Source organism: Zea mays, chromosome 4 (assembly GCF_902167145.1).
Source record: "Zea mays cultivar B73 chromosome 4, Zm-B73-REFERENCE-NAM-5.0, whole genome shotgun sequence".
NCBI classification, from domain to species: Eukaryota; Viridiplantae; Streptophyta; class Magnoliopsida; order Poales; family Poaceae; genus Zea; species Zea mays.
Genome location: NC_050099.1, coordinates 205190846 through 205218761, shown reverse-complemented (window position 1 = coordinate 205218761; position 27916 = coordinate 205190846). Strand labels below are relative to the sequence as shown.

At 42.6% G+C, this 27916-nt stretch overlaps 2 protein-coding genes across 5 annotated transcripts; one reads left to right on the top strand and one right to left on the bottom strand.

Moving 5' to 3' along the window:
* Positions 1-3739: 3739 nt before the first annotated feature.
* Positions 3740-8127, bottom strand: LOC100274572 (P-loop containing nucleoside triphosphate hydrolase superfamily protein). 2 transcript variants are annotated; one of them, XM_008678671.4, is made up of 6 exons: positions 7572-8019; positions 6064-6311; positions 5726-5984; positions 4645-4824; positions 4312-4467; positions 3740-4227 (listed from the first exon to the last, which is right to left on the bottom strand). In XM_008678671.4, exons 2-6 carry the CDS (start codon positions 6234-6236, stop codon positions 4057-4059), a joined length of 939 nt encoding a protein of 312 aa, XP_008676893.1. In that variant the 5' UTR covers positions 6237-6311; positions 7572-8019; the 3' UTR covers positions 3740-4056. The 2 variants fall into 2 exon arrangements, with proteins under 2 accessions (XP_008676893.1, NP_001142398.1); NM_001148926.1 differs by having other exon boundaries at positions 3744-4227; positions 7740-8127.
* A 207-nt stretch (positions 8128-8334) lies between these two features.
* LOC100217251 (40S ribosomal protein S15a) lies at positions 8335-10249 on the top strand. Of its 3 annotated transcripts, none has more exons than XM_035966726.1 (4): positions 8335-8550; positions 9451-9594; positions 9676-9836; positions 9961-10249. In XM_035966726.1, the coding sequence occupies exons 2-4, from the start codon at positions 9462-9464 to the stop codon at positions 10057-10059; spliced, it is 393 nt and encodes a 130-aa protein (XP_035822619.1). In that variant the 5' UTR covers positions 8335-8550; positions 9451-9461; the 3' UTR covers positions 10060-10249. The 3 variants fall into 3 exon arrangements, with proteins under 3 accessions (XP_035822619.1, XP_020406925.1, NP_001365741.1); XM_020551336.2 differs by having other exon boundaries at positions 8335-8555; NM_001378812.1 differs by having other exon boundaries at positions 8416-8478; positions 9961-10237.
* Positions 10250-27916: the final 17667 nt, after the last annotated feature.

The following is a 27916-nucleotide window of genomic DNA, read 5'->3' as shown; positions in this document are numbered from 1 at the left end:
ACATTATGTTGCAAAATGATCAAATGCAACGAAATTATTTGCATGGCAATACATCTTGTTGCCACGAGTCACTGGTGTGGCACTAGTGTTTTGTTGCCACGAAGCAACTTGTGGTAACAAAGCCATTTGCAATAGATTTAAACGTGGCATTAACACTTATTACCATGAAATATGTTGTGGCAATAGAGTTTTTGGCAACTATCGTAAATGTTGCAATATAACTTATTGCAACAGAATAGTCCATTGTAACAACGAACTGCTGCAACACTTGAATACGTTGCAAAAGATGTAGTAATTGCAACAGAACGTAAAATTGTTGCTATAGCCTATTGCCACTCTGTTTTCTGCAACAGCAGGCAACGACAGTTGTTCTATCGCAATTGGTGCCTATCGCAACGATTTATGGTCTATCGCAACGGTTTTTGCCCATTGCAAGAAGGTGATTTTTTTAGTAGTGTTGATTTTCTTTTTCTTCTTGTCACCCTTCCTATGTGACTTGACGGAGGAAGCGGATTCCTCCTTGTGTTTGTTGTTGACCTCCTTTGATGGAGTCCGTTCTTCGTTCTTCTTTCTCGAGGCTTCGGGCTTATCGCCAGTGACCATCTCCCTCTTGGCGTGTTCTCTCGACATCACTTCGAGTTGTTAGACTCTAATGAAGCACCAGACTTTGATACCAATTGAAAGTCGCCTAGAGGGGGTGAATAGACGAAACCTGAAAATTATAAACTTTGAACACGCACTATGCCCGGGGTTAGTGTTAGAAATAATTCGAAGTGTGGAAGATAGTTCTCCTTGCTATGAGTTGCTCAATTAATGCGGATAACCTTATGAGAAAACTCAAATCATTATGAGCAAGGGAACTTTTAGAGAGAGGAAAGGGAAAACAAATTGAGTGGAAATCAACCCAAATAAACATGATGATTTGTTTACCGATGTTCGGTTCCAAAGAACCTAGTCCCGTTGAGGAGGCCACAAAGGCCGGGTCTATTCCAACCCTTTCCCTCTCTCAATCGGCCACACAGACCGGTTGAGTGCTTCTCCTTAATCACTTGGGTCACTAAGACCCCGCAAAGATCACCACACACTTAGGTGTCTCTTGCTAGCTTTACAAAGCACTTAGAAGAATTAGAATGAGAAGAGAGCAATCCAAACAACAAGAACAGCAAAAGAAACACAAAACACCCTCTCTCAAGTCAATAAGCAATTGAGTTGATTTTGAGGTTTAAAGAGGATTTGATCTTTTGGTTGTGTCTTGGAGTGTATGCTTTTGCTCTTGTATTGAACGTGAAGGTCTGAAAACTTGGATTACTTGAATGGTGGTGGTTGGGGGTATTTATAGCCTCAACCACTATTTCAGTCGTTGTTGTCGACGGGCACACCGGACAGTCCGGTGCGTGCCACGTCAGCCGACCGTTGGGGTTTGGAGCGGTTGACCGTTGAAGTCCTTTGTCCTCTTGTGGCACCGGACAGTCCCGTGTGTTCTGCCTTTGCAGTTCTGACTTCTGACTTCTGCGCTGACCACTATTCACTGTTCAATGCAGTCGACCGTTGGGCGCAGTTGACCGTTGCTCCGTTGGCTCACTGGACAGTCTGATGAATTATAGCGGAGTGACTCGCAGAAAAACCCGAGAGCGGCTAGTTCGCGAGGTGCCTCGGCCTAGGCACCGGACAGTGTCCGGTGCGCCACTGGCAGCACCTATACTTGTCTTTTGCTCCAAACTTTGTAGAGTTCCCCAACTCATTTTCTTTGTTGGTTGTGTTGAACTTTATACACCTGAGATAAATGACAACTAGGCAAACTAGTTAGTCCACGTGGTTTGTGATGGACGTCAAACACCAAAATCGATTATAGAAAATGTTTATTCCCATTTTCCTTTCACACTATTTTTAAATTATGTGTTGATTAGTACGACATTTTACTCCCCACAATCGGATTACCAAACCATCAGATTCTTACCAACCAACTTCTCCCTACAGTCAGCTTCTCTCTATAAGGCAACCCTATCTCAACGGGGCACGAGGTGCCTTCCTAGATTGTGATATTGGAGAAAGTCACTCCACCAACGGTGCTAGATGCTAACAACAAGGTTGTGAAAGAAAATTTGATTATATTCTTGTTGGTTGTACGTGGGAGGAAATAAAGGGTCATATTAGATCAAAATGTTTTTATACACAATTATGGACTATAGTTAGGGATGCAAGCGCCAGCTATAGAATCTAATTAATTCTACAATTTTTTTATAAAATAATGCTTTATAGTAGTAGAAATTAATTATTGATAACGAATTTGTAAGATATTAACGTCAATAATAATATGTATTGTTGGTTTTTATGTAATCGTTATGCATTAATATTTTAGCAAATAATTTGTGTTGATATTAACAACAGCTGCAACTGGATGCACATTTGCTTTCATCACCGATAAGTGTCAGGCAATGACAGAAATTAAGAAAGTGATAGTACATTTCATTTAGCAGTTCAGTAGACCGAATGACCCAGTCCACTCCATTCATCAAGTATGTGTTTGGTTTCAGAACGACATGGGTTGGATCGGAGCCGACCCATTTTTCTGGGTTGGGTCGAACCCGTTTTTTGTTTGTTTTCAGTGATAGGTTAAACCTAGTTTCTTGTTTGATTACAAGGTTAAAGTGGGTTGGAGCTGCACCATCTCTTGTTTGGTTTCGTGATGAGGGATGAACTGAATATGACCACCTTCCTGGTCATATTACCACACTCAGAACGATATCTTCAATTCCAAACGAGATGACAACATTCAAAATAAATGATACCGACACTATTTTAGTATTTCAGAAACCCATAAGCACAAGATATATATAAATTAAAGTCATTAATAACAAAGTCATAAAATTTCAGTGACGAGGTCTCACTGTTACATTTCAGTCATAATAAAAGGAACATCCCAACAACACAAAGATGCATTTCAATAATCAAGTTCAACTCACAATTGCATTTTAGTGATCAAATTCAACTCGTCGATTTCCCCCTCCTCCTCTCCTCTTGGGAGACTAGCTTTTGAGCTTTCTTCTTCGACAGCTCCCATCAGATATCCTCCTGCCGACCAAGGCCACACGTGCACGCCAAGGCCGGATTGACCTCTCAGATCTCGTCGACCGTGAACCGATGGACAAACTCTCCACCGGACCGTTGTCAGCAAAAGTATTGTGTTGCTTAATCCTAGAAAGTATTAAGGCTCTCAGATCTCACCGATGGACAAGCTTTCCAGCAAAAGTATTACAGCTCTCAGATCTCGCCGGCCGTTAATCCTAGAAAGGAGGAGAAATCTTGATCCTAAAAAGTATTACGATGCTTCTCACCTGGTGTTGGGCTGGCTCAAGACGGAGCAGGCGCGGTCGAGGGCGCAGCGCACCGAAGGGTAGGCCGGCGGCGGAGTCCTATGACCGAAGAACACCCCGACAGTGGTCCGCCCCTACACCCCTGCGCTGGTGTCGTCCTGTCGGGTGAGGATAATGCAGGTGACAGGCGGGGTGGGGAGGAGCTGGGTCGAAGTGGTTCGGTTGTTTTCGAGGAATCACTAGAACCCGCATTTTTAAGAAAGATTCTGACTCGGAACCAACCTAACCCGAAAACCTTTTGAACTAAACACGGGTATCAACCCACTAGCCAAACACACCCCAAGATACTTTCGAGGGGGCCAACATGTGCACAAAAGGAGTATGAGCAGTTGAGCACTTGTGGCGGCAATCCGGCTGGGCTATCATTTTCAAGTGTAAACTTCGATGTATTCATGAATGAGTCCAGACAGCTTTTACAAGTTCTTGCATTGAATATTTGATAACCCCAAAGGTATTGTTTCTCGTCTTCATTCTGCTGTCATGAAGTCCATATCTATGAGACTAACCTGGATCAAGCATATCTACTTCTGCTTCCTAACTATTTCTCTCACTGACCCAAACTTATTCGATCATGATGTCAAATTTTTTTTGCCTACTGTGCTAACTCTGTTAACCTTAGAAAGGGGTACCAAAGCGTCAAAAGGGCAGCACACTATAGCCCTATATACATCAGCTAGCGATGTCATCTCCTTGAGCCATTCAAAAAGCTCTCGAACGGCGTCCCCTTCAAAAAATTATTAACGTCTGCCCAGTTATCAATATGATCACGCAATCGTTTAGTGTGGATTTTCACATGTCGACTCAACAGCTTCCTCTTAGGCAGTCTTAGAAAATCCAGGACATCCATGAGCATCTGAAGACAGAAACAACACATTGTTCAGGAAAATGGAAGTTTGATTTAGCCTCAACAGACCGACATGAAGCAACAGCAACTCACCGTCCGACTCCTGACAACATCCTCATAGTACAGAACGACATGCCTGGTGTTCTTGAAATTCACCAAAGCATCAGCTGCAAACTTATCAGACCGTTTTAGTTCAGCGATCAATGTTTTTTTGTCAATGGTTGGCTTATATTGAGCAAGAATTTCAGCCTGCACAAAGGGGGAAAAAGGATCAACGGGATTCTCTTTTACTCGACACACATCTGCACCGTTTTTAGCAGAAACAAGTTGTAATCATATATGTTTGATATATTTATGATACCAAAAGATGCATGCTTGAATAAAATCTGACACTTAGTTTAGGCAACATAAGGGGAAGATGTGCACCTCATGTTTGGAGTGCACATGAGCTTTATGAGTTCCATTCAGCTGTTTCATGGCACTATCATGAGCATTTGCTAATATAGAGACATAACGCCTGAGAAGATTTCTTCTTAGTAGAAAAATTGCAGAAACGCCCCTTCGGTTGAAGTATTCAACTATCTCTTGATGGTGCTTCATTAAGCCCTATAATTTTCACTAGAATAAGCATATCACTAGATAAGACAGATCAAGGAAGCTGAATATATCTTTGGAAATTTGCCACACAAACAATCTTGATACAAAGAATAGTTCTATGTGCAAATCATGAAATCAAAAGACAAACTCAATAGATCTTTTGCTTTTTTTAAAATATATACCAAGAATCATCTTAGATAATGAATCCTTCAATCTGATCTACAATTCTGTGGCAAAAGTTTCTATAGAATGAAAAGGGCCATATGTATCAGTTGCCATTGTCTAGAATAAACATATTCAGTACATCAATCATCTTTGTAAAGTTAAAGCAAGCAGTTTTGAAACAGGGGGAAAAGGATCAGGAGATATGATAAAATCTTAGTTATTTTAACAATTTTGCTCCTTGTAGTATTTTAACAGTTTGTTTAACACTTGCAGGAAAGCAATTTTCCATGTAAATAAAATTATCAATCTTGATGAAGGTAGTGCATCAAAATTTGATAGTCTTCTTTCCTTGGTTTTCAGATAGTCCATAAGTAATCCAACCAAATTTCCACTTAAGGAAATACATAAGTACTACCTCCGTTCTCGATATTTGTCGTCCGCTAGTTCATTTTTGAACTAAAACGCGACAAATAAAAAAGAACGGAGGGAGTATGATATAATAAAAGGAACTAGGTTGCAATTGCAAGATAATCATGGTATGTCCAGATTAAGTTTCAGAAGGAAAAAAAAAGGTAATAGTAAGTACCAATTTGTTCCACAATATAAAACTACTCCAAGAATGGTATAAATTTCCACATTGGATATCCATTAAGAGTATAAATAATCAAGATGAAAAATGTTCTGTGAAATTATCACGTGAGCAAGTTTTTGCTCCACCAACAAGTGTGATGAATATAAGGATTACCTGATTGAGCATCCATTTCAGCCCCACAGCAGCTGTACATTCATTCTTAGCAGCACTGCTGTACCAATCCAAATTGTACAATTTGTCCAGTGTTTTCTTAATCGCAGTGAAATTACTGCGTCTTTCTTTGACAGAGAAGATCTCTCCATTGGAGCTAATATTAGGATGGCTATTCAACAATGTCTCAACCCATCCACTCCCTGACCTCTGCATTGACAATATAGCAAAGAACCTAACCCCCGTGCACGCACATTCTTTCCTAACAGACAAAGAACACCCACAAGTCAGTCACTAACCTGAAAAAGGCAAAATCAGAGGACACAGTATATCTTCGTTACCTATCATAAGTATTTGGCATTGGGTAGTGCAAGTAAGGGATTTCTGTGTCTGGAATACCGGGATCATGACAAGGTTTCTCCCTTTCCTTTTCTATCAAATTTGTCTGCATGAGCCCGAAAAGCATCCCATTTTGCTTTAGAGACAACGAGAATATGTACACACCAACTAGCATTATCAGGCCCAATATGGCTATCCATAACGCAAGTGGGTATCGCTTTGCTGGTTTTGTGTTTACAACTTCTGTATCCTGCAATTGAAAAAAAAAAGTTGAGGTCACTGACATTTCATGAAAGGTCACACAAATGGACAATGGATTATCATTTGGAGATTCCCTCACAGCAATCTCTATCCCTAATTCTGACTACAAACCCAGCCACTACGTAACACCTTTTGAAAGAGACTGTCACTATGTTTCCAAGTTACTATAGAATAATAATGGGTCATTTGGAAACATGCCACTCAAATTTTTGAAAAATTGGAAACTAGTTCATTTTCATGCCACTACATAGCATCAAAATGAACTAGCCGTCTAATTTTGTAAAAGTTGAGTGTCGTGTATACAATTAATCCTATAGCCTGTTTGGATTAGAGATGACAATGGGACCCGATCCCCGATTCCCCACGGGGAATTCCTCCATTAGGGGATGAGGATGGGGACGAAACTTCCCCCACGGGGATATAAACATGGAAAAATATATCCCCCGACGGATAAATGGGGATGGGGACGGGGAATCATTCCCCGTGGGTACCGTTAAACTTGCACGTGACTATGTTTTTGTGTACAAGTTAATGACAAAAATAAATAATTACCTTATCAAAATAACACTAATTGTACAAATATGTTCATTTTGATGTATGTATAATGATTTCTTATATCTGACAGATTGACAATGTGTATAAGTGACAATGTTTAACATTAATAACAAAAAACGTAGGTCTTAATTATAATTTAAATGGGGATGGGATCCTCGTTGGGGATTTATCCCCGCGGGGAACGGGGATGGGGAAGAAATGTTCCTCGCAAACATTCGTGGGGATCCCCGCGGGGAAATTTTTTCGTCGCGGGGACGAGGATGGGGAGCTATTCTCCGGCGAGGAATTCCCCGTTGCCATCCCTAGTTTGGATGTTGATATAGAACATATAATTGGGAATTAGAATCAACTTTCCTAAATTCTATTGTTTGGTTGCACACGGAATTGATATTTGGAATCGGAGACCCAATTTCCTAGAATTAGACTATAACTAGAAACTTCATCTCCCAATACAGAGCGTTACCCCTCTGTATTGCGTGGAATTAGACCGCACAATTTCAGACTTCAATTCAACGACATTCAAACAATAGAATTGGAATTACATCTCATTTCAATACCCTATCTAATTTGATATTAAACCCAATTCAGTTACATGCCCTCCAACACCGACATCAAAGTCATCATAAACCATTGTTGCCCACACAGGCCCGCAGCAACGTGCAGCGTTATATATTTATACAAACCATGTGCATACCTCACAGCAACGTGTAGTGTCTGGTCCAGAGAAATTGAGAACGCCGAAACAGAATCAGGGGCACAGTAATTACTCCCCCAGACCCCCAATCAGTGACCTCCTAATCACAAAACACTAACGGAAAGGAGACAGTAAGATTGGCGGAGTCAGAGGTACCGTTCGCCTGACCTTAGTGGCGACGCCGAGATCCTCCGACGCCATCGTCCTGCCCCGCTCTCTCCCTGCCTCCTCCCTCGGAGAATACCATCAGCAATCAGTCCACTCCGGGCTCCAAATCCACCGCAACCCCTGGATCCAGTGGCCCGAGCGCCGGGCGCAGGACGACGACGACTCCCTTCTCCTCTCTCTACGTCCTCCGAGGCGAGAGAGTCGGGCGAAAATGACGGGGGGCCGCGCGAGGCGGCTCGGTGATGGGGTGGGAGGCGGGCGAGCGGCTCGGCGCGGGAATTTAGCATCGATCGGGGTCGGGGCAGAGAAAGCTGGAGCGGGACTGCGGGAGTGGAGGAGAACCCCGGGTCGGGAGGCCACCTACTACTCCGCTCGTCTGTTGCTCGGGGAGGCGGACGGCCTGCGACGCGTTCCGTTCCGTTGCCGTTTGTCCTTTCGTGACGCCCATGGAACCAGGAGGTAGGGACTAGGGAATAGCCAAAAAGGAATGGGGCAAAAACACAAAACGCACTGGGTGCACCGTGCACGAGGCCCATCCCTCCACGGCCCGGCCTGCTTTCCTGAGGCCAGTTCTGCGCCCACCACGAAGCGCACCAAGATCCGACGGCTAGAAATCTCCTTCCGCCGCCTATATAACCAGCAGCGAAATGCGCGTGGTCAAACCCTAGCCGCCTGCCTCTCCTCCTCCAGAGCTCGTCGCCACCGGCCACCGCCACCCTCGATCACGCCGTCCGTCGAGGTAAAGTTAGTCTCCACGCCCCTTTCCCTCCGCCCTAGTCCTCCGTAGCTCTCCGCCGCGTCGTCCGTCGAGGTAAGGTTAGTTTCCACGTTGTTGGTGATTCTTAAACATTTAACCGCAGTGTGCCGGCGTTTTCTCGTCAGATGTGTTATCAGCTGAGTTTCTCGTGGAGTCGTGGTTAGATTAGACGGTGCAATGTTCATGAATCTTAGTTTTTGTTGATCAAAGCAGGCTAACTTCGAACTAGATGATGTTAGCGCGGAATATTAGTAGGGTCTTTGGTTTCAGGAATGAGTTGGTCCATCATCTGCTCACTCATTTTTTTTGTTTGGTTTGTGGAATGGAATGTGTTGATACATCACTAACTCATTCCTTATAGTTAGTTAGTACTAATATGATATGAAGAATGATGTTATCCCACCAAATTTGATGAATAGATCCATGATGCATCACCATCATTTTGTATGGAGTGATTACTCGAACCAAACACCCCCTACTTGTCGGTCTGTTATTTTTGAACAAAAATAGGTTTATCCTGTACAATCGGATTAGTGAAACAAACTAATGCACGTGTGATGAGTAGTTATTTTACAAGCACTAGAGCCGATATTGCTGTTATTGTTACATGTTATGTGTTGTGGTATGGCTTTATATAGTTTCCACTTTCTCTATGTGGTTAAGCTTGCTGTCTCCTGTAGCAATAGCACTCTATGTTGTTAAGCTTGCTGTCTCCTGTAGCAATATCAATGTATTTCTCTACATGGTTTCAATGCGGCACTGGATGGTTATTTTCTCTTCTTTACGAATGCTTGTACTTGAATTAGCAAACCTTTACACCATTCTGCATTGATGTTACTGTTACTTGCTTAGTTGTGCTGCTGTTACTTTGCTTGGTTGCGCTAGATAGATTCTAAATGGTTATGCTGTTCTCTCTGGCATGGAATCCCTTGCAACTATACCTTTTTTCTTCAGGTAAGGTCAGCATGGTGAGGGTCAGTGTGCTCAACGATGCGCTCAAGTCCATGTACAACGCTGAGAAGATCGGCAAGAGGCAGGTCATGATCAGGCCGTCGTCCAAGGTCATCATCAAGTTCCTGACGGTCATGCAGCGCCACGGTTAGCTAGCACTCGACCTTATGCCCTGTTTCAATGACTCCATTCCGAGGACATGTCCATGATCATTGTGCTGTTATGTAGGCTACATTGGAGAGTTCGAGTACGTTGATGACCACCGATCGGGCAAGATCGTGGTCGAACTCAACGGGAGGCTGAACAAGTGCGGCGTCATCAGCCCTCGCTTTGATATCGGCGTGAAAGACATTGAGGGATGGACTGCAAGGCTGCTCCCGTCCAGGCAGGTTAGTCCGCAGACTACTACAACACTGGTTGCATTGTTTTCTTCCCGCACACAAACTGCTTGGCGCTTTGTTTTGCTTGATTATGCTTGGTTCTAATTGTGCTTTCTTTTACTCTTGTATGCAGTTCGGATACATCGTCCTCACAACTTCGGCAGGCATCATGGACCACGAGGAGGCCCGCCGGAAGAGCGTAGGAGGCAAGGTTCTAGGTTTCTTCTATTGAAGAAGCTGAGAATCTTTGTTATGGCCTGCCTGCCTGTCTTACTCTCTCAGACTAGAGTACCTGTTATTTTACTTTAATATGTCTCTCTCAGACTAGAGCGCCTTCTTTTACTTGAATATTGGTGACTGCATTGGTCTTTCACTTTAAAATCGGTGACTGCATTGATCGAATTATCTGAGCCGGTTCTTCAGATACTAGTTGGCACAACCCTTAGTTGCCCATGGTAATTTGAGCAGTTCGGATTACTAAAAAGATTAGTCACGGACATCTTATTTTCCCAAGGTGCTCAAACAGTCAAACTAACTGCACCTTGGGGTCCTACATTTCGTGCGTGCAAGGCAAATGCGCTGCAATTCGCAAGTAAACAGCAAAGCGAAATCTTGAGGCCAACGTAGGTATAAGCGTGGTAATGGGTTGGTAAAGTGTTTCATAATAATAAGGTGCTGTTTGGTTTTTTATATTTGTAACATGGGGTGCTGTTTGGCAGATTTGTAATGTGATGGTAACCGATAATGTTGCATTGGATAGCAAATTAGAAAGTGATATTGGCCTATTTAAACTTATTAACTAAGTTAGAGCCTTTATGGGTGCTTAAATGTAGACTGTGTCCGGTGCACAGGCTGGTCCAGCAGCGAACTCGCTGCTCTCGGGAATTGGCGTGGGCGTCGTGGCTAAAATTTACCGTACTGTCTAGTGGCACATCGGACTGTCTGGTGAGCCAACGTCATGCCAACAGTCGGCAGCGCGATCAACGGGTGACATGTAGCCCGAGCCAACGGTCACCAGGCCGCACTGGACTGTCCGATGTGCCAAGAGGACTGAGGGCTCAACGGTCGGCTTCACCAGAAAAAGGAAAGAAATCGAGCACTGTTCATGTTCGGTGATGCACCAGACTGTCCGGTGCGTCAACCGATAGAAGACAAGAATTGCCTACCAAATAGAGATCCAATGGTTCTTAGTTGCCTTGGGGCTATAAAGGGGATCCCTAGTCACATGGAGCATTACAACAAGCCTTCATTGAATATCCTAAGACGCCTAGACACCGCAAGCACGCATCCGGATCACTGTGACTAAGATTTGAGCACTTAAGTTGTAAACACTCTGCGCTGTGTTTGTGTGCTCGGTTCTTGACTTGTGTGCGTGCCATTGCTGCGACTCTAACTCTTGCGTGTGTTTCTTTCCCTTCCTTACTCTTGTGGTTTTCATTGAGATCAATCTTGTAAGGGTGAGAGACTCCAACTTGTGGAGATTCCTCACAAAGGGAAAACATCTGCTAAGGAAGAAAGTCGTGATATTCAAGTGGATAATTGGATCGCTTGAAAGGGGTTGAGTGCAACCCTCGTCCATTGGGACGCCACAACGTGGAAGTAGTCAAATGTTCTACTTAGCCGAACCACGGGATAAAATCGTTGTGTCACCTGTGTTTATTCTTGTGCGATCTTCCATTCACTTGATAGTTGCTCTAAGTTTAATACTCACTTTGTAAAGAGCAACTAAGTGAAGAAGTCATCTCTTTCTCTCTAGATATAGCATCTTGGTTTTTGCTTTCACTAACCTTTCATAAATCATGTTTGTGCTATCTAGTGTTGTTTTTTATAGGATCACCTATTCACTCTCTCTAGGTGCTCTCAGAGACACCAGGTATGATCGCTCTGGTCCAATCCATAACGTTTGTATGTTCAGCTACACCATCGATCGTCGTCTCTGCAAGGTCTACGTGCTTGATTTGCAACATGCGTGGTAAGAGTCCAACTGCTTGCTTGTGTATGTGGTGCTTGATTTGCTTGCTTTTGATTACTTCTTCCCTTGTGATTGGTGAGATGCTTCATCAGTTCGGATGAAACTGGCTGCTGAATTCTAGTTGGTAGCAGGGGTTACATGTTGTATTTATTTGTCTGCTGCAGATTAACATATTAGTTATGTTCTGATGAGAACGAGGCATAAATGATACGTGAATTATTAGTTGGGGGTGGTGCACCTCTTAAGGGCTTGTTCGGTTCTACCCCAATCTATATGGATTGAGGGGTTTCAATCCCTAGCAAGTCAAAATTCCTCCCAATCCGTATTAATGCACTTTAATATATATGAATTGAAAATAACCGAACAAGTCCTAAAAGGTGTTGGGAGGTAAAAAAAATAGGATCAAAAGTTACCTCGAAAGTGGAGTGGTGGTGGTTCCAAATCTGTTTCAAAGGCTGCTACAAATGAAAATGAGAGGACTAAAAAGATGATTAGAGGCAAAGTGAGGTGCCCTAAGCCTGGAGAGTCGTGTGAGAACTTTTTGTGAAAGATTATTCGTGTGCGACCTTATATGGTGCTATTTAATTGTTGCTATTTAATTCGTGTGAGACGTTACAAGGGGTGACAATGGCGTCCTATTTAATTGTTGCTCAGTACAATGAATTTTGCCGATAGTCCTATTTAATTGCAGCTGGCAAGGAACCGGTCTTTAGTCTTTACAAGCAGTCTCAGGTTTTTTAACTGGCAATCAATTTTCCACAAGTCTTCTCACGGTCTTCTCGTGAATGCTAAGGCCACAGTCTCAAGTTTTGCAAGCAGCTGGCAAGCAATTGGTGAGATATCAGAACTGTGCAACACCATCCGATGCCGGAGATATAAGCACAGAGACAAAACAGAGAAAGGGCAAAATAGTCTGCTCGTGTGACAAAAAAGGGAAAACAAAATGAAATATATTTAAATTGATCCATAATTCTGTTACGACGGTGTAATACAGTAGAGATTGTTGTTCTATTGAAGCCTAAATTGTAGATATTATTGTGTCGAAGCCGCTTATAATAAGGTTTATAATAGCAAAAAAACTCTTTACTGGCTGCTTGCCTGGCTTGTGCTTAGTGGGCTAGTAAGTCGTTGGGCCGACGGTCCAAGATTGAGCGAGCAACTCAGATTGGGATTTCTTGGGCTACGACTATGGCCGAGCCCAAATCCACCTAGAGGTCGTTTTGGATCTTTCATTTTCGAGGAACTAGAACTATAGAATCTATTTAATAAAGTAGACTATTTGATTTTGGAATTTGATAGTTCACCACTTTTCAAAGTTTAAATATAAGCCTATCTCATACTTATAGAGTGGAGGGATGAAAATTAATTTTATGTATCTTCAGACTATGTTTCTACTCTTCAATTTATAACACATTATTCAGCTCGCTCCTCTATAACAAAAATGTAGCACATAAATATCCTCTTCATATAGCCAACAATGGTACACAAATATATTCCACACAAAATCATATTAGCTTAATCAATCTGTGTCTAAAGTATGATTATTAGAATGGAATTTAATTCCAAGGATCCAAGAGAGAGTGAACGTGCAACAAGTCTTACTTGTAATCATATAACCAAGATTTCATTGTAGTTGCACATTCAGCATTTAACCCCCTAATTTGTGTGGCTTTACCAGAAACATCAATTAGGGGTTGGACAATGAGGGCTTTACGTTCTAAATGTGCAACTATGGTTGGATAACGATCTAAAGGCCGAGGAGACTCGCTTGCCGTTTGCATCTAAGGCTTGTGTGTACACACGTCGTTATCCTAGATGTCAATGGGTATAAACCGGCTGAGTCCTCATCTATTCCACTAACATAAAGGCTGCCTAATAAAAAAATCTATACTAACCCATAAGAAGTTCAAATTTATGTCAAAACCAATGTCCATTCGGACCAAGGGTATCCAATGGGTCATTTGTGCCCACAATAATAGCCACACTATGTCACTATCTAATCGTAATACAATATATGTATACAATTATCATATCCTCGTGTATACACTATATCGCCATCATTCAATTGATCATAGTATAATATAGGCCCTCTTTGAAACGTAGGAATTTTACAGGAATGGCACAGGAGTTAGTTCAAAAACACAGAAAGCTCAGGATTTAGGAAATAATCCTTTGTTCTAAAGGAGGTCATATGTATATCCTCATATATGCCCACTAACATAAAATTTGTTTAATTAAAAAAGACTATAACCCATCAGAAGTTCAACTTTATGTCAAAACACATGTCCTTTCGGATCAAGGGTGCCCAATGGATCATCCATGGCCACAATAATAGCCACGCTACGTCACCATCAGTCAGTTGATCGTAGTGTAGTATATGTATACAATTATCATACACTCATACAAACACTATATCACCACCAGTCAGTTGATCATATTATAGTATATGTATATAATTATAGTGTACTCATGTATTCGTACTTCATATATAGCATAAATGAAAAATGTCATTCACAAATCATACAAAATCAATTACCATAGTTCATATATCAATGGCATATGTATACCAACCACCACCATAGCTCGAGTGCTAATACGTAATCTAGATGTGTGCTGCCATCGACATTGTGTCACTACCGGAATCGACCTCTTTGCCGAGTGTCTGAAGCACTCGGTGAAGGCTTTGCCGAGTGTGACACTCGGCAAAAAGAGCTCGACAAACTGTACATCGGCGACGACTTCTTTGATGAGTACTTTTTATCGAACGCTCGATAAAGACTTTGCCGAGTGTCACTCGGTACTCGGTAAAGAAAAGCCACCGTCACGGCGGCTGGTAACGGAGACGGTGCCTTTGCCGAGCGTACTAGGTGACACTCGGCAAAGAGTTTCCCTCTTTGCCGAGTGTCCGCCAGACTAGCAGTCGGCAACGAGGCCACCAGCGGGCCCCTTTGTCAGTTTCTTTGTCGAGTGCGCTAGGAGGCACTCGGCAAAGCTTGCTTATTTGCCAAGTGCCAGGGGCGTAGCACTCGACAAAGAAGGTTTACCGGTGCCCAGGTGTTCCTTATTTGCCGAGTGCTATGGCCTTGACACTCGGCAAAGCACCTCTTTGCCGAGTGTTACACTCGGCAAAGTGACCGGTATACCCCTTTTTTATTTGTTTTTGCTATTCCCTCCAAACAAACAAAATATATATCACATATACATCACATATATCACATAATCATCACATACATAATAGAGACCACATATTTCAAATCTAACAAGTTTTTCACAAACATGTCTATGTTCATACCAAGTTTCACCAACATAAGTATTAACAACTCAAACATAAGTTCAGGACAAGTTTCACCAACATAAGTTCACACAAGTTCACCAACATAAGTATCACAACTAAGCTAAAGAGGTGGGCGCATGGACTGGTGCGGCGATGGGCTGGACGATCCATGAGGGTTGTTGGATGCTACCCCAGATTGTCCCTGCACAGAGAAGAGATTGCATGTGTTATACCAGATAAATATATATCATGCAGGACTAGAATTTTTATACTTACAGGAGTATGGAACAGAGCAGGGTCAACTGTAGGGAACAATGGAGGTGGTGGAGCAAAACCCTATGCGGCGCCAAGGCTCTGCATGTACTAGAACATCTCCGCCATCCTCGCCTCCATCTCCTGACGTTCCCTCCTCTCTGTTTCTAGCTGGGTCTGTAATATTCCAAGCCCATGTTATAGTAACTCAAAGATAATATATATAACTCAAAGAATGACGAGTTACAGAAGCACTAACATCGAGTTGCTGTATGCGATGATGTGAGTTGTCCTGCCAAGGTCGTATGGCTAGGCTCGAGCTCGTGCTCCTTGCTCGCACCTGAGACAGTGGGAGTGGACGACGAGTCTATTGCCCCATCGACAATCTAGTACCGCCCATGTCTCTTGCCTTCTCCGACCCTCATGAGGACATCGGGGTCGATGTCCTCGGTCCTCGGATCGTAATCTGGCCCATGGACCTTCTGTGCCATGGCGGTGTACTCATGAAGGCGGCTGTAGACAGTGGAGTTGCTATACGCTCGAGCCTGTCATACGAGTTGTAGGTGTCGTCGGACGTTGTCTTGCCCTTGTGGGTCATAGCATAGGCCGAGAAGATGGAGCAAGGCTGGCCACCATGTGACGCCGACTGCAAGAAAACCAACAAGATAGTTAGAAATAATATCTAATCCAGTGTTATATACCTAAATAAAAAGAGGGTATACCCATACTTCTGCATATTTGCCTAGGCTGCGGTTAACTTGGTGGTGGGAGGAACCTTGCATCATCAGACGCCATTCCTGGCTAGCATTGTGCGCCTCGTCCCACTCAGGCGAGCACCACCTATCCACCATCTGGTCCCAGCACTAAGGATGTGCGGCGCACCAATAAGGAATCATCTACAAATTAAACACGTACACTGCATATCAGAAGATAAAATTAAGGAAAAAAATTCACGGATATTAAAGTGTTGTATTTACCTGCAAGTATTGGTCGCTGGTCAACGACATGGTTCGGGCTTGCTGCTTGGTCACCTTCTCCCCAAGGACGGAGCTGTGGTAGCTGACGATGGCCTGGATTTGTGCCTCGTAGTGCATGTCCACGACGAGCTTCTTACATCTCGTGGTGGCCACCACATCTTCCCTAGCCTCGTATCCAGCCTCACATCTGAAGAAATCCTGCATACAAATACGATGTATCTATACATTATTTCAAGAATGTGCAACAAATGCGACATATTTTACATTATACTAAGACTTACCCACAACACTTGATTCGCCCGCTCCGCCTTATTGTTGAATTCACTGTCGTCCCGGTCTATAGCATCAGGGGCGACGACGTAGTGGTCGAAGGTGTAGGCTGGGCTTATCACTCCGGCGTACTCAACTAGTCCAGGGAAGTGTTCCCTGCACAGCAGACCGTGGATGCCATTGGGGTTGCGGCCATGACCTCCAACATTCTCCACAACCATCCAAGACCTGTCCAAGTGATAAATAAAAAGTATTAGTTTATATTATGAATTTGAACACATAATATAAAGAAGCATGGATAACATAAAGTTACATGCCTCTTCCCATCCGACCAAATCAGCGGTCGTCTGTCTTGAAGTATGGGACGTTGAGGGAGACTCACGGGACCTCACAGGTAGACATTACTCGAACCTGAGGTGCCAAAACCTGAGGCGTCTTGTTGAGCATCGTCATCGTCCTGCCGCGCCGCATCGACAGCGACCTGCTGCTCCACCTGCTGTTGGACGTCGTCGTCCTGCTGTGCCTCCTCCACCGTCCTGTGGGTGCTCCTCCTCTCCCTCCTCTTCCTCAACCAACCGCCCACCATCTTTGTCCAACAACATGCAATTAAGAGTAAACAAATAATCACATATAAAAATATGTATTTAGAAACAGGTGCGAAATAAAAAAAAATATAGCATTACATCGATTAAAAATAATCTTCATATGTGTCGGGGTTAGCCAGATCATAACTCTCATCATCACTATGAACCATTTCATAGTCAACACCATCTAAAGGCGCAAGTTCGTCATTAATGTCATTGCCTTCAAGTATTACTAAGTCATTCTCATTTTGCACCTCATCATCCTCCTCATCAACAACCATTTCAATATCTACTTCCATTCCGATAGCTTCGGTTAAGTCTATCTCAAATCGCCCTTCTAGCCCATCTTCTTGGAAGAACTCTCCACCATATGTGTCCGGGGCTAAGTTATAATTTTTATCGTTAGGAATAGGTAATTTACCGTGCAACGATACATTATACACAACATCCCAACCCTTAAGATGTTCTTTCGTTTGGCACGCATGTGAGAGATAATACACTTATGTGGCCTGTTGGGCCACGATATAGACATCGTCTCCTGGTAAGGTGGAATCTTGTCGAATTTCGACTATCCCAAGATTAGAATGTGTATGTCTCGTCACTTGAGGGTCAAACCAATGACATTTGAATATTTGCCACCCTTTTTCAACCAAATGAACCTAAGAGCTTCCTTGCAAACCGGGTATGGGAACTTACCGTGAACACACCAGACGCAGAATAGCCCATACGCCGGTAAGTCATGCATGAAGTACTGGTACCAAACATGCATTTTGAAGTTTGACTTTGTACCTCAGTCATACGTCCATACCCCTTCCTCCCAAGCATGTACCAATTCATCAATCAAAGGCTCCATGTACACGCCCATTTTATTCCCCAGGTGTCTGGGAATTATCAATGACATGAATATGTTCTACCTTTTAAAGCACACACCGGGGGAGATTGATTGGGATAACAAACACTGGCCAACATGTGTACGGGGCAGCGCCCATTCCATAGGGATTGAACCCATCGGTGGCCAGTGCAACACGTACATTACGAGCCTCTTCGGCTTTCTTACGGTGAATGGCGTTTAAGTGTTTCCATGCTTCACCATCAAATGCATGCACCATCTTGTTAGGATTGTATCGTTTTCCATTTTTGTGCCATGTCATCTGTTTCGCGGATTCCTCGGTCATGTATAGACGCTGGATCCTCGGTATGAACGAAAGGTGCCGTAGGATTGTCATGAGGAAGTTGAGCTGCCTCTTCTGTCCATCACCAGATTCTACCTCCATGAACCTAGACGATTTACACTTCAGACAGTACTTTGCCTCCGCACATTTTTTCCTAAATAGCACGCATCCCTTCGGACAAGCATGTATCTGCTCATATGTCATCTTGAGTGCACGAAGGAGTTTCTGTGCCTCGTACATGCCACTACAACACATGTGGCCTTTTATGACGAACATCCCATGACAATGAATATTTTCGTCATTGACTATTTTATTTTATGACGTTTTTTTGTGGCAAGACAACTTTATGACGAATTTTGGGAAGCGTCACTAATAACATTGAGAAAACGTCATAACACTAGTCAATCGCTATATCGTGACGAATATCTTGTTGTCATAAGGCACTAACAGTAAATGTCATAACTATATGCCAGTTCCATATCGTCATAAGATATTACAAATAAGTAATTATTTAAAATGTCTATTGTAGTTATTAATAAAAATCAATATACATGTTGAAAAATACCTATAATTTATAACTGATGCCCATACTATGCTACAAAACTGAGGGAAAATTATTTAAAAATCAAAATGTTTAAATGATAAAAAAGATAGAAACACATCCGCCTAAAGGATTTGAACTCTCGAGCTCCTATATGTAGTGCAAAAGAACTTGTTTTCTCCGCTAGACTAAACAAGGCTATCAGTTAAATTTGGACATATTAAAATTATAACATATATTCACTAAATCATTTACATCCTTCAAACAATCTCCATCCAAAGTTCTGTTCGACCGCGCCATTATATGTACGAGTTCGGCATCATCGTCACCCCGGCTGGGATTCCTCCTACACGTAGGTCTCCTCTTCACATCACACAACGCCAGAGGCCTATCGCGCAGCCACTGCCAGAGGCCTGTCGCGCAGCCGCCGTCGCCAGAGACCTGTTGCGCAGCCACCGCTGGGGCCTAGGTGCTGCCAGGGGGACGAGGACTCCATAAGTGATCCGCGGGGGATGGGTCATGGGCACTGCCAGGGGATGAGGACTCCGTAGGTGATCTGCGGGGGACGATAAGAATTGTTCCGCTTTGCCCATGCTGCGAGTCTGCCTGTGCTACCAGATTTCTACCTCGACATCGACGCACATCACCAATTTGCTGCGCCCGGTAAGGATTACTCTAACCATGTAGATCTATTTATATGAAACAAATACTACAATTAGCAATATGGTGCATTGGTTGAGGAGATATGCAGATAATGGCGCTTGCTGTTCTATGCAGTTGTTGTATTCTGGGTACTCCATAGATAGAAAAGACAGATTATTTGATAGTGGTAAGTGTGGCATAACAATAATATGATTATTATTTACCAAGTTTTTCACTTCTATTACCTTGCTGCAACATTGATTTATTTTGGGCACTAAAATAATTTTGCTTTTCTCAGATGGACAAATCTTGGATCAATGCAACACTATTCAGCAAGCCACACCTAGAAGGAGTTAGTGAGGTCATGAAGCTTGTAATAGAGCGATTTAATGCGAATGAAGAGATACTTGTCCATGCCGGAAGTGTTTGAATCGGCTTAGTGGACATAGAGGACAGGTGGAGGACCACTTATATCTTCATGGGATGACTAGTACATACACTAGGTGGATGTATCATGGAGAAGCCATGGATGACATAATTAATGAAAATGGTGACCACGAGGATGAACATGTGAGTTTCAATGATGATGCTGGTATGAATCAAGATGAAGAAGATCCTAATGATAGGATTAATGGTATGGTAGAGGAGTTATACACAGCCGAAGTTCAAGATAAAAGGAAATCTATGTTTGGAGATATACTAGAGGAGATGAAACAAGAACTTTATCCTGGTGCAACTTATACAAGATTTTCGTTTGTGGTGAAGTTGCTTCATATTAAGTCGTTTTATTGTATTAGCAATGTTGGCTTCACTGCAATATTGAAGTTGTTGAAATTAGGATTTCCTAATTGCTCCCTTCCTGCATCTTTTGGAGAAGCAAAGAAACTTATTCGTGCACTAGGACTTGGGTATGTTTCAATCCATGTGTGCCTGAATAACTGTGTTTTGTTTCGGAAGAACTATGCAAAGCAAGATCAATGTCCAATTTGTGGTGAATCAAGATGGAAAGATACAAATAAACGGATCCCTCAGAAGGTATTGCGCCATTTTCCATTGATCCCTAGGCTAAAGATAATGTTTGCTTCCAAAGAAATAGCAAAACAGACACAATGGCATAAGTTCAAGAGGAAACATGTGGAGAATGAGCTTAGTCATCCAGCTGATGGAGAGGCATGGAAAGATTTTGATAGAAAATATGGCCGGTTTGCAGAAGATGCAAGGAACATTAGACTTGGGCTCGCTACTGATGGTTTCAATCCTTTTGGCAAAATGAGCTCATCATACAACATGTGGCCAATATTTTTTATACCATACAACTTTCCTCCATGGGAATGTATGGAACAATCCAACTTCATTATGGGCCTACTCATTCGTGGCTCAGAATGCCCAGGAAAGGATTTTGATGTCTTTATGGAACCACTCATTGAAGAGTTGTTGGAGCTTTGGAAAGGTGTCACTACTTGGGATGCATTGAGTGGAAACAATTTTGAACTACATGCTGCAGTTATATGGTGCATTCACGACTATCCAACTTTAAGCACATTGTCAGGTCGGGTCACAAAAGGCTATTACGCTTGTGTGCATTGTGACAAAAATCCTTGCTCCAAAAGAATAAGGAACAAGATATGCTATGTTTATCATCGATGTTTCCTTCCAAAAGATTATCTTTGGAGGAGAAATAAAACTTTTGATGGCCATAGTGAACAACGTGAGAAGCCAGAGGAATTTAGCATAGATGAGTTGATGCAACAATTGGAGAGGGTAAAAGATGTAAGACCAGGAAAACATACTAAAAGCAAAAAGAGAAAGAGAGAAGTAGAAGGTCAATGTTGGAAGCGAAGATCATGTCTATGGGATTTGCCATATTGGTCAAGTTTGAAGTTGCGCCACAATCTTGATGTAATGCACATTGAAAAAATATATGTGAGTACTTTCTTGGTACATTTCTTGGCATTGTTGGAAAGACAAAAGGACACCATTAATGCTAGGCTTGATTTGGAGGACATGGGCATAAGGAGACATTTACACTTAAAGCATAATGGGGACTCATACAATTTTCCTCATGCACCATACACAATGAATAAAACACATAAGGTTGCTTTTTGTGACTTTTTGAGAAGTGTGAAATTCCCCGATGGCTATGTTTCTGTAACACCCACTTTGTAAATTGCTAGAAATAATACCAATAGAGAAACAATTCCTCTTTATGTGAGTTTGACCTTCATGCATCATCATATGTGAACACCATGTCCAAGAACAATTAATAAAAAGATATGCTACTAAATCATTGCATCATGCTGAATATTTTATTTTTGTGTGCATTTTGTAACAAGAAAATATTAAAGACCAAAAAGGGAAATTAAATCCTAAAAGAAATTCTTGAATCTAGAAAAGAGAAGGAATATGAAAACATGAATAATATATTTGAATAAATATCCTCAAACCTAATACTTTTAATTGCACAAATATGGTTTGAGAATGAACTAGTCACAAGTTTGAATTTAAATTAGTATTTAAATTTGAATTTGTGAAATAATGGAGAAAGAAGAAAATAAAAGATAAATCAGAAAAAGGATAAAGGAGAATGCCATTCGCGGGCCAACCTGCATGAATTCGGCCCACCAGGAAAAACACACCACGCGGCCCAAATCCTGCTCTTAGCGCTGACGACCGGGCCCCTCTGCTCAGTCCCTCTCACGCGTGACGTTGAGTCACTGAATGGTGGGACCCATCTGTCACCTCTATCCCTCCTCTTTCTTCGCCGCGCCGCTCGGACAAGCTCACCCCTAGCGCAAATCATGGAAATCCGTTGAGGGGCACCCACAACCGACCTTCCCCTGGCGGCTACATATTGGTAACCCATCGACCCCCTTCATGCTCGCCCCATCCGCCAGACCCGGTACCACCCGACACCGAGAGATCACCGCCGTTAGGTTCTTATTGCACCTCCGCACGGTGACAGCTCACCGCCGCCGCTGACTCGTTCCTTCGCCGTCGTTCCTGTGTCGGACGGTCGTCGGGGTGATCCGCCTGGGCTCGTGGAACGTGTTACTAGTGGATCGGCGCTGGGACTGCCTCGGACGTCGACTGAATTCCTCGCCGGAGCTCAACCGATCCCACCATTCCGCCACTCGCCGTGGTCGGGTTCGTCTGCGACAAACTGCGAGGTAATTGGTCATTGATTGCATTCGTTGGATGTAGAGCATCATGTAGCACCGTCAAAATAGGGCGTTAGGCGTTGTACCGAGAGCTTGGGGTCGCCAGGCATGCCTTGCCGTCGTGGGTGCTGTCCGCGCCGTCGTCGCGTTTCGTCGCCAGGGATGGTGGATAATCTCGGTCGTCTGATTGATCATCGACGGTTAGGATTACAAGTGCGTACTGATTCGCCCCCTGCTCATCTCAGCCATTGATCGGAGCACGAGCGGGTGAGATCGTGCTCTGGCGTTTATGTTTGCGGAGCAAATATGGGCCGTAAGATCTAGATCCAAGGCTCCACATTGAGTACCGGTTCAGAGGAGATCAGATCTAATCTATGCCGCACGTTGTTGATCGAGCGGCCAGTGCTATCCGATACCCGTTCACCTAGATAATTTGCAGATGAAACCTCATAGATTTAGAGATTAGAACCCGCCGTCCCTCTCCACTGTACGCTGTGTCTCAAGAATTTTACCCCGTAGCCCCTGTACTTTCCAGGAATTGAGGCCTAGTCCAGAGATGACTTAAAATCGAATAAATGAATAGAAAATGGATTTTTAACATGAAAATAATTACTAGATCTTGATAAATTCATAGAAGATTCATACTAGCTCCAACTTAATCCATTCCAGTGCCTAAAATTTTGTAATTTAATTCTCTATCACTTAGAGCCTCTGTTTTATCATAACAACAGTAAGAAAATTTATTTCTCACTTAATCCTAGTTAAAACACATGAAACCTTTGAAAATTCATAACTTAAAATCTATAACTCCAAAAATTATGATTCATGTTCCTAGGATTTTATTTTAATGTGTAGATTATTACTGTATATTTGGTTTACATGTTTGGTGTGATGTTGATTTTCTCTATATCCCGTGCTTGTTTGTACTGTGGCGAGTAGAAGAACACGTGACTGAGGATCCTGGTGAGCAGCAGTTTGAAGTAGCTGAGCAGGAGCTCATTGAAGGCAAGTTGTGCCCTTGACCACTTTTTACCCAATAATGTTCTTTAATGTCACTTATTCATGCATAGGTTAATTTTGATGGGACCCGATAGGTCACCCTAGATTGTTTATCTCATTACCTTGTTTACCCCTGAATCACTTGGGTAGTTTGCTATTGCTTTACATGGTATTGGGATAATCATTTATCATATCTATGTTCCAATTCTTTTTTTATTCTATTTATGTTCATGTTAAGATCATTAATGTTAATTGGAACATAGAGCTTAACTTGAGAACCACGTGCCACCACAAGGGTTTAATGGGACGCCCTTGGCTGACTAATTAGGAAAGCTAGTGGAAGACTACCTTACCCGAAAGGGGCAAGGGCAGTAGGGGAGTGGTCAGTGTAGGGAGGTCCTTGGTTGATTTTGCTGCGATGGCGGTCAGACAAGAACCCTGCATTGGAGCTTCCTATAAACTATAGCGGGTTTTCGGAAGCTAGTGGAACTTTGTAAAGGCCTCGTAGTGTTGCCCTGCCGCGCTTCCTAGGTAGAGGTGTATGGGATTCGCGACCCCTTGGCAGATGGGTAGCATGACTTGTGGGTAAAGGGTACAACCTCTGCAGAGTGTAAAACTGGTATACTAGCCGAGCTCACGGTCATGAGCAGCTCAGGACTCTCTGATGATTAAATTATGGAACTTAAATTCAATTTTGTCATTTGCATATGCATGGTTTATTATTAATTTTGTTCTATTATCTATTAAGGTTTGGTATTTACTTACATCTAGTAATTGCTAATAAAAGTTTGACCAACATTAAAAGCAATGCTCAGCTTTAACCATTCTCTTTGATAAGCCTTACACTCCATGAGCTCCCACCTTTGGTGAGTTCATGTCACATTATTCCCCACAACTCGTTGAGCGATGATCATGTGTGAGCTCACCCTTGCTGTCTCACACCCCCCCACAGGAGAAGAGCAGGTGGTTCAGGAGGAGCCACAAGGCGAGGAGTACGATCTGATCTAGGTGGCGTTTCTCAGTTGACATTGGCGCCAACGATCCTTAGTTCGTTTCATGTTTATTCTTTTATTTTGTAATAAGTCTTCCGCTATGTAATAAATACTCTGATTATTGTGACATTTATCTCTATACACTCTGTTATTATATATGTTGTCTTCTTGGCGCATGTATGAGATGCTCCTGGCTTTGTTCCTTAAAGCCGGGTGTGACAGAAGTGGTATCAGAGGAAATGTTGACTGTAGGACGAAACCTAGATAGAAATGGACAAAACCCTTCACTACTTACCTTACTCTGATTTATTCTATACTTATCTCATCTTGATCTTGTCTCACCTTTTGCTTTCCTACTCTGATTACTCTGACCTTTTCTACTCTGAGACACGATGGATTTCACACCTTGGAATCCTACATTTATGACCTTCTTAAGAGATAGGGAACCTAAGACGAAACTAAAACTATTTTCTCTATTAAAAAAAATTGGTTGATTGTTCTGATGATAAATGCTTGATTTGCTTCTTTGATTTATTGAAACATTATAGTTGGGCATCTTAGCATGTACCACCATAAGGTAATGAATTAGCTTTAGTAGGCAACACACTTAGCTAATGAATCCCCCAAAGTAACATAATTCGTAATCACCCGCCTTGTCTACAATTCTTCCTTTCTTACCCTATGTTTCTAACCCATATGAGCTACACCTATACTGTTAGAAGAGAGCAGTATAGACTTGATCCTTGGTATGTCATGGTTAAGAAAGGCAAAGACAGTTTATACATTGTGCTAAGGGAACCATAGAACTCACCAGTTCCAAAGGAGAAAGATTTGAAGTTGGAATTGCAGTAACTACCGCCACCAGACTAGCATTAATCTTAGTAGATGGGAAGTTTGTTGGTGTCAACATTCGTGTGGTTAGAGATTTTTTTCGGATGTCTTTCCAGAGGAGTTATCAGGGATGCCACCAGATAGGGAAGTTGAGTTTGTTATTGATCTCTTACCTGGAACTGCCCCTATTTCTAAACGGCCATACATGATGTCTGTAGAAGAGTTAAAGGAACTTAAGAAGCAATTAATGGAATTACAAGAGACTGGGTACATTTGTCCGAATTCTTCACCTTGTGGAGCGCCGGTTCTAATTATACAGAAGAAAGAAGGATCACAAGGGATGTGCGTGGATTATATACCCCTTAACGATGTCACTGTGTAGAACAAGTGTCCATTTCCCCGCATTGAGGATTTATTCAGATGAGAGGTGCAAGGGTATTCTCGAAGATTGATCTCCGATCGGGTTGCCATCAACTGAAGATTAGGCCATCGGATATTACCAAGACGACTTTGTCAACCCGATATGGTTTATATGAGTTCATCGTTATGTCATTTGGACTAACTAATGCACCAGCTATTTTATGGATCTGAAGAATAAGATGTACATGATCTAGACAGATTTGTCATGGTTTTCGTCGACGATATTTTTATTTATTCCAAGGGTGATAGTGATCATGAGGAACATCTGAGATTGGTGCTATAGAAGCTACAAGACAATCAACTCTACGCCAAGTATGGCAAATGCGAGTTTTGGATTGGCGAGGTGCCCTTTCTTCTTGGACATATCATTTCTAATGGAAGAATATCAGTGGATCCTGCTAAAGTCAAGGAGTTAGTGGTGTGGAGCATACCCACTACAGTTACGGAGATTCGGAGTTTCTTGGGACTAGCAGGCTATTATCGGAGATTTATTGGAGGATTTTCTAAGATTGCTAAACCTATGACTTCGCTTTTGGAGAAAGGAAGAGAATTTAAGTGGGACGAGAAGTGCCAAGACAACTTTGAGCAATTGAAAAAGAGGTTGATATCGCCACCAGTATTGGTTATGCCAGACCTACAGAAAGGATTCGATATCTATTGCGATGCATGTGGCCAAGGCTTAGGATGTGTGCTCATGCAGGAAGGACATGTGATTGCTTATGCTTCTCGTCAGTTACGAAAACATGAATTGAACTACCCCACTCATGACTTGGAATTGGCAGTCGTTGTGCATGCGCTAAAGATTTGGAGACATTATATCATGGGGACCAAGTGCCAAGTATACACGGATCATAAGAGTCTGAAGTATATATTCACTCAGAAGGATCTCAACCTTAGGTAACGTCGTTGGTTGGAGCTTATTAAGGATTATGATTTGGAGATTCACTATCACCCGGGCAAGGCAAATTTGGTTGCAGATGCCTTGAGTCGCAAGGAGCATGTTCATTCAGCCATTGTTGCCCAGCTACCCGATGAGATTGTTGAGGATTTCAGGAGACTTAACCTGGGGATAGTTGCTCACACTGAAGGAGTTACTATTGATGTGGAACCTACTTTGGAGCAAGAAATCCGCAAAGGACAAATTGGTGATGCTAAAATAAAAGAGATTAAGGATCTGATTACTGAAGGTCGAGTTCCGGAATTTACCGAAGATGAGCAGGGCACCATATGGTTCAAGGACAGAATGTGTGTTCCTGATATTAAAAGCCTTCGAGAGACTATTTTAAAAGAGGCCCATGATTCGGATTATTCTATTCATCCTGGTAGTACTAAGATGTATCAGGATTTGAAGCGGAAGTATTGGTGGTATGGATTGAAGAGAGATGTAGCTGCATATGTGGCTATGTGCGATGTATGTCAAAGAGTTAAGGCTGAACACCAGAGGCCAGCTGGACTACTGCATCCACTGAAGATACCCGAGTGGAAGTGGGAAGAGATTGGTATGGATTTCATTACTGGATTGCCTCGCACCCAGAAAGGATATGATGCTATATGGGTGATTGTGGATAGATTGACTAAAGTGGCTCACTTTATTCCTGTAAAGACTACTTATAAAGGTTCTCAGCTAGCAGAGTTATATATGGCTCGGATTGTGTGTTTACATGGAGTACCAAAGAAGATCGTGTCTGATCGAGGTTCGCAGTTTACCTCAAGATTTTGGAGAAGCTTTCATGAGAATATGAGTACAAAGTTGAATTTTAGTACAGCTTATCACCCTCAGACCGATGGACAGACCGAAAGAACTAATCAAGTATTAGAAGATATGTTGAGAGCTTGTGCCCTTCAGCATGGAGGAAGTTGGGATAAAAGTCTACCTTATGCTGAGTTCTCATATAATAATAGTTATCAGGCCAGTCTGAAAATGTCACCTTTTGAAGCTTTATATGGGAGGAAGCGCAGGGCTCCTATATTGGGATCAGACTGAAGAAAGACAGTTCTTTGGGCC

Bases quoted from the DNA above. Each gene is read 5' to 3' on its own strand.
- LOC100274572 (NM_001148926.1), bottom strand. From the start codon at position 7,772: ATGGCGTCGGAGGATCTCGGCGTCGCCACTAAG. The intron at 5,985-6,063 runs GTAACGAAGATA...TTTGTCTGTTAG, and splicing joins ATGCCAAATACTTATGATAG to GAAAGAATGTGCGTGCACGG. The intron at 4,468-4,644 runs GTGCACATCTTC...CCCTTTGTGCAG, and splicing joins ATGTGCACTCCAAACATGAG to GCTGAAATTCTTGCTCAATA.
- LOC100217251 (XM_035966726.1), top strand. From the start codon at position 9,462: ATGGTGAGGGTCAGTGTGCTCAACGATGCGCTCAAGTCCATGTACAAC. The intron at 9,595-9,675 runs GTTAGCTAGCAC...GCTGTTATGTAG, and splicing joins GACGGTCATGCAGCGCCACG to GCTACATTGGAGAGTTCGAG. The intron at 9,837-9,960 runs GTTAGTCCGCAG...TCTTGTATGCAG, and splicing joins GGCTGCTCCCGTCCAGGCAG to TTCGGATACATCGTCCTCAC.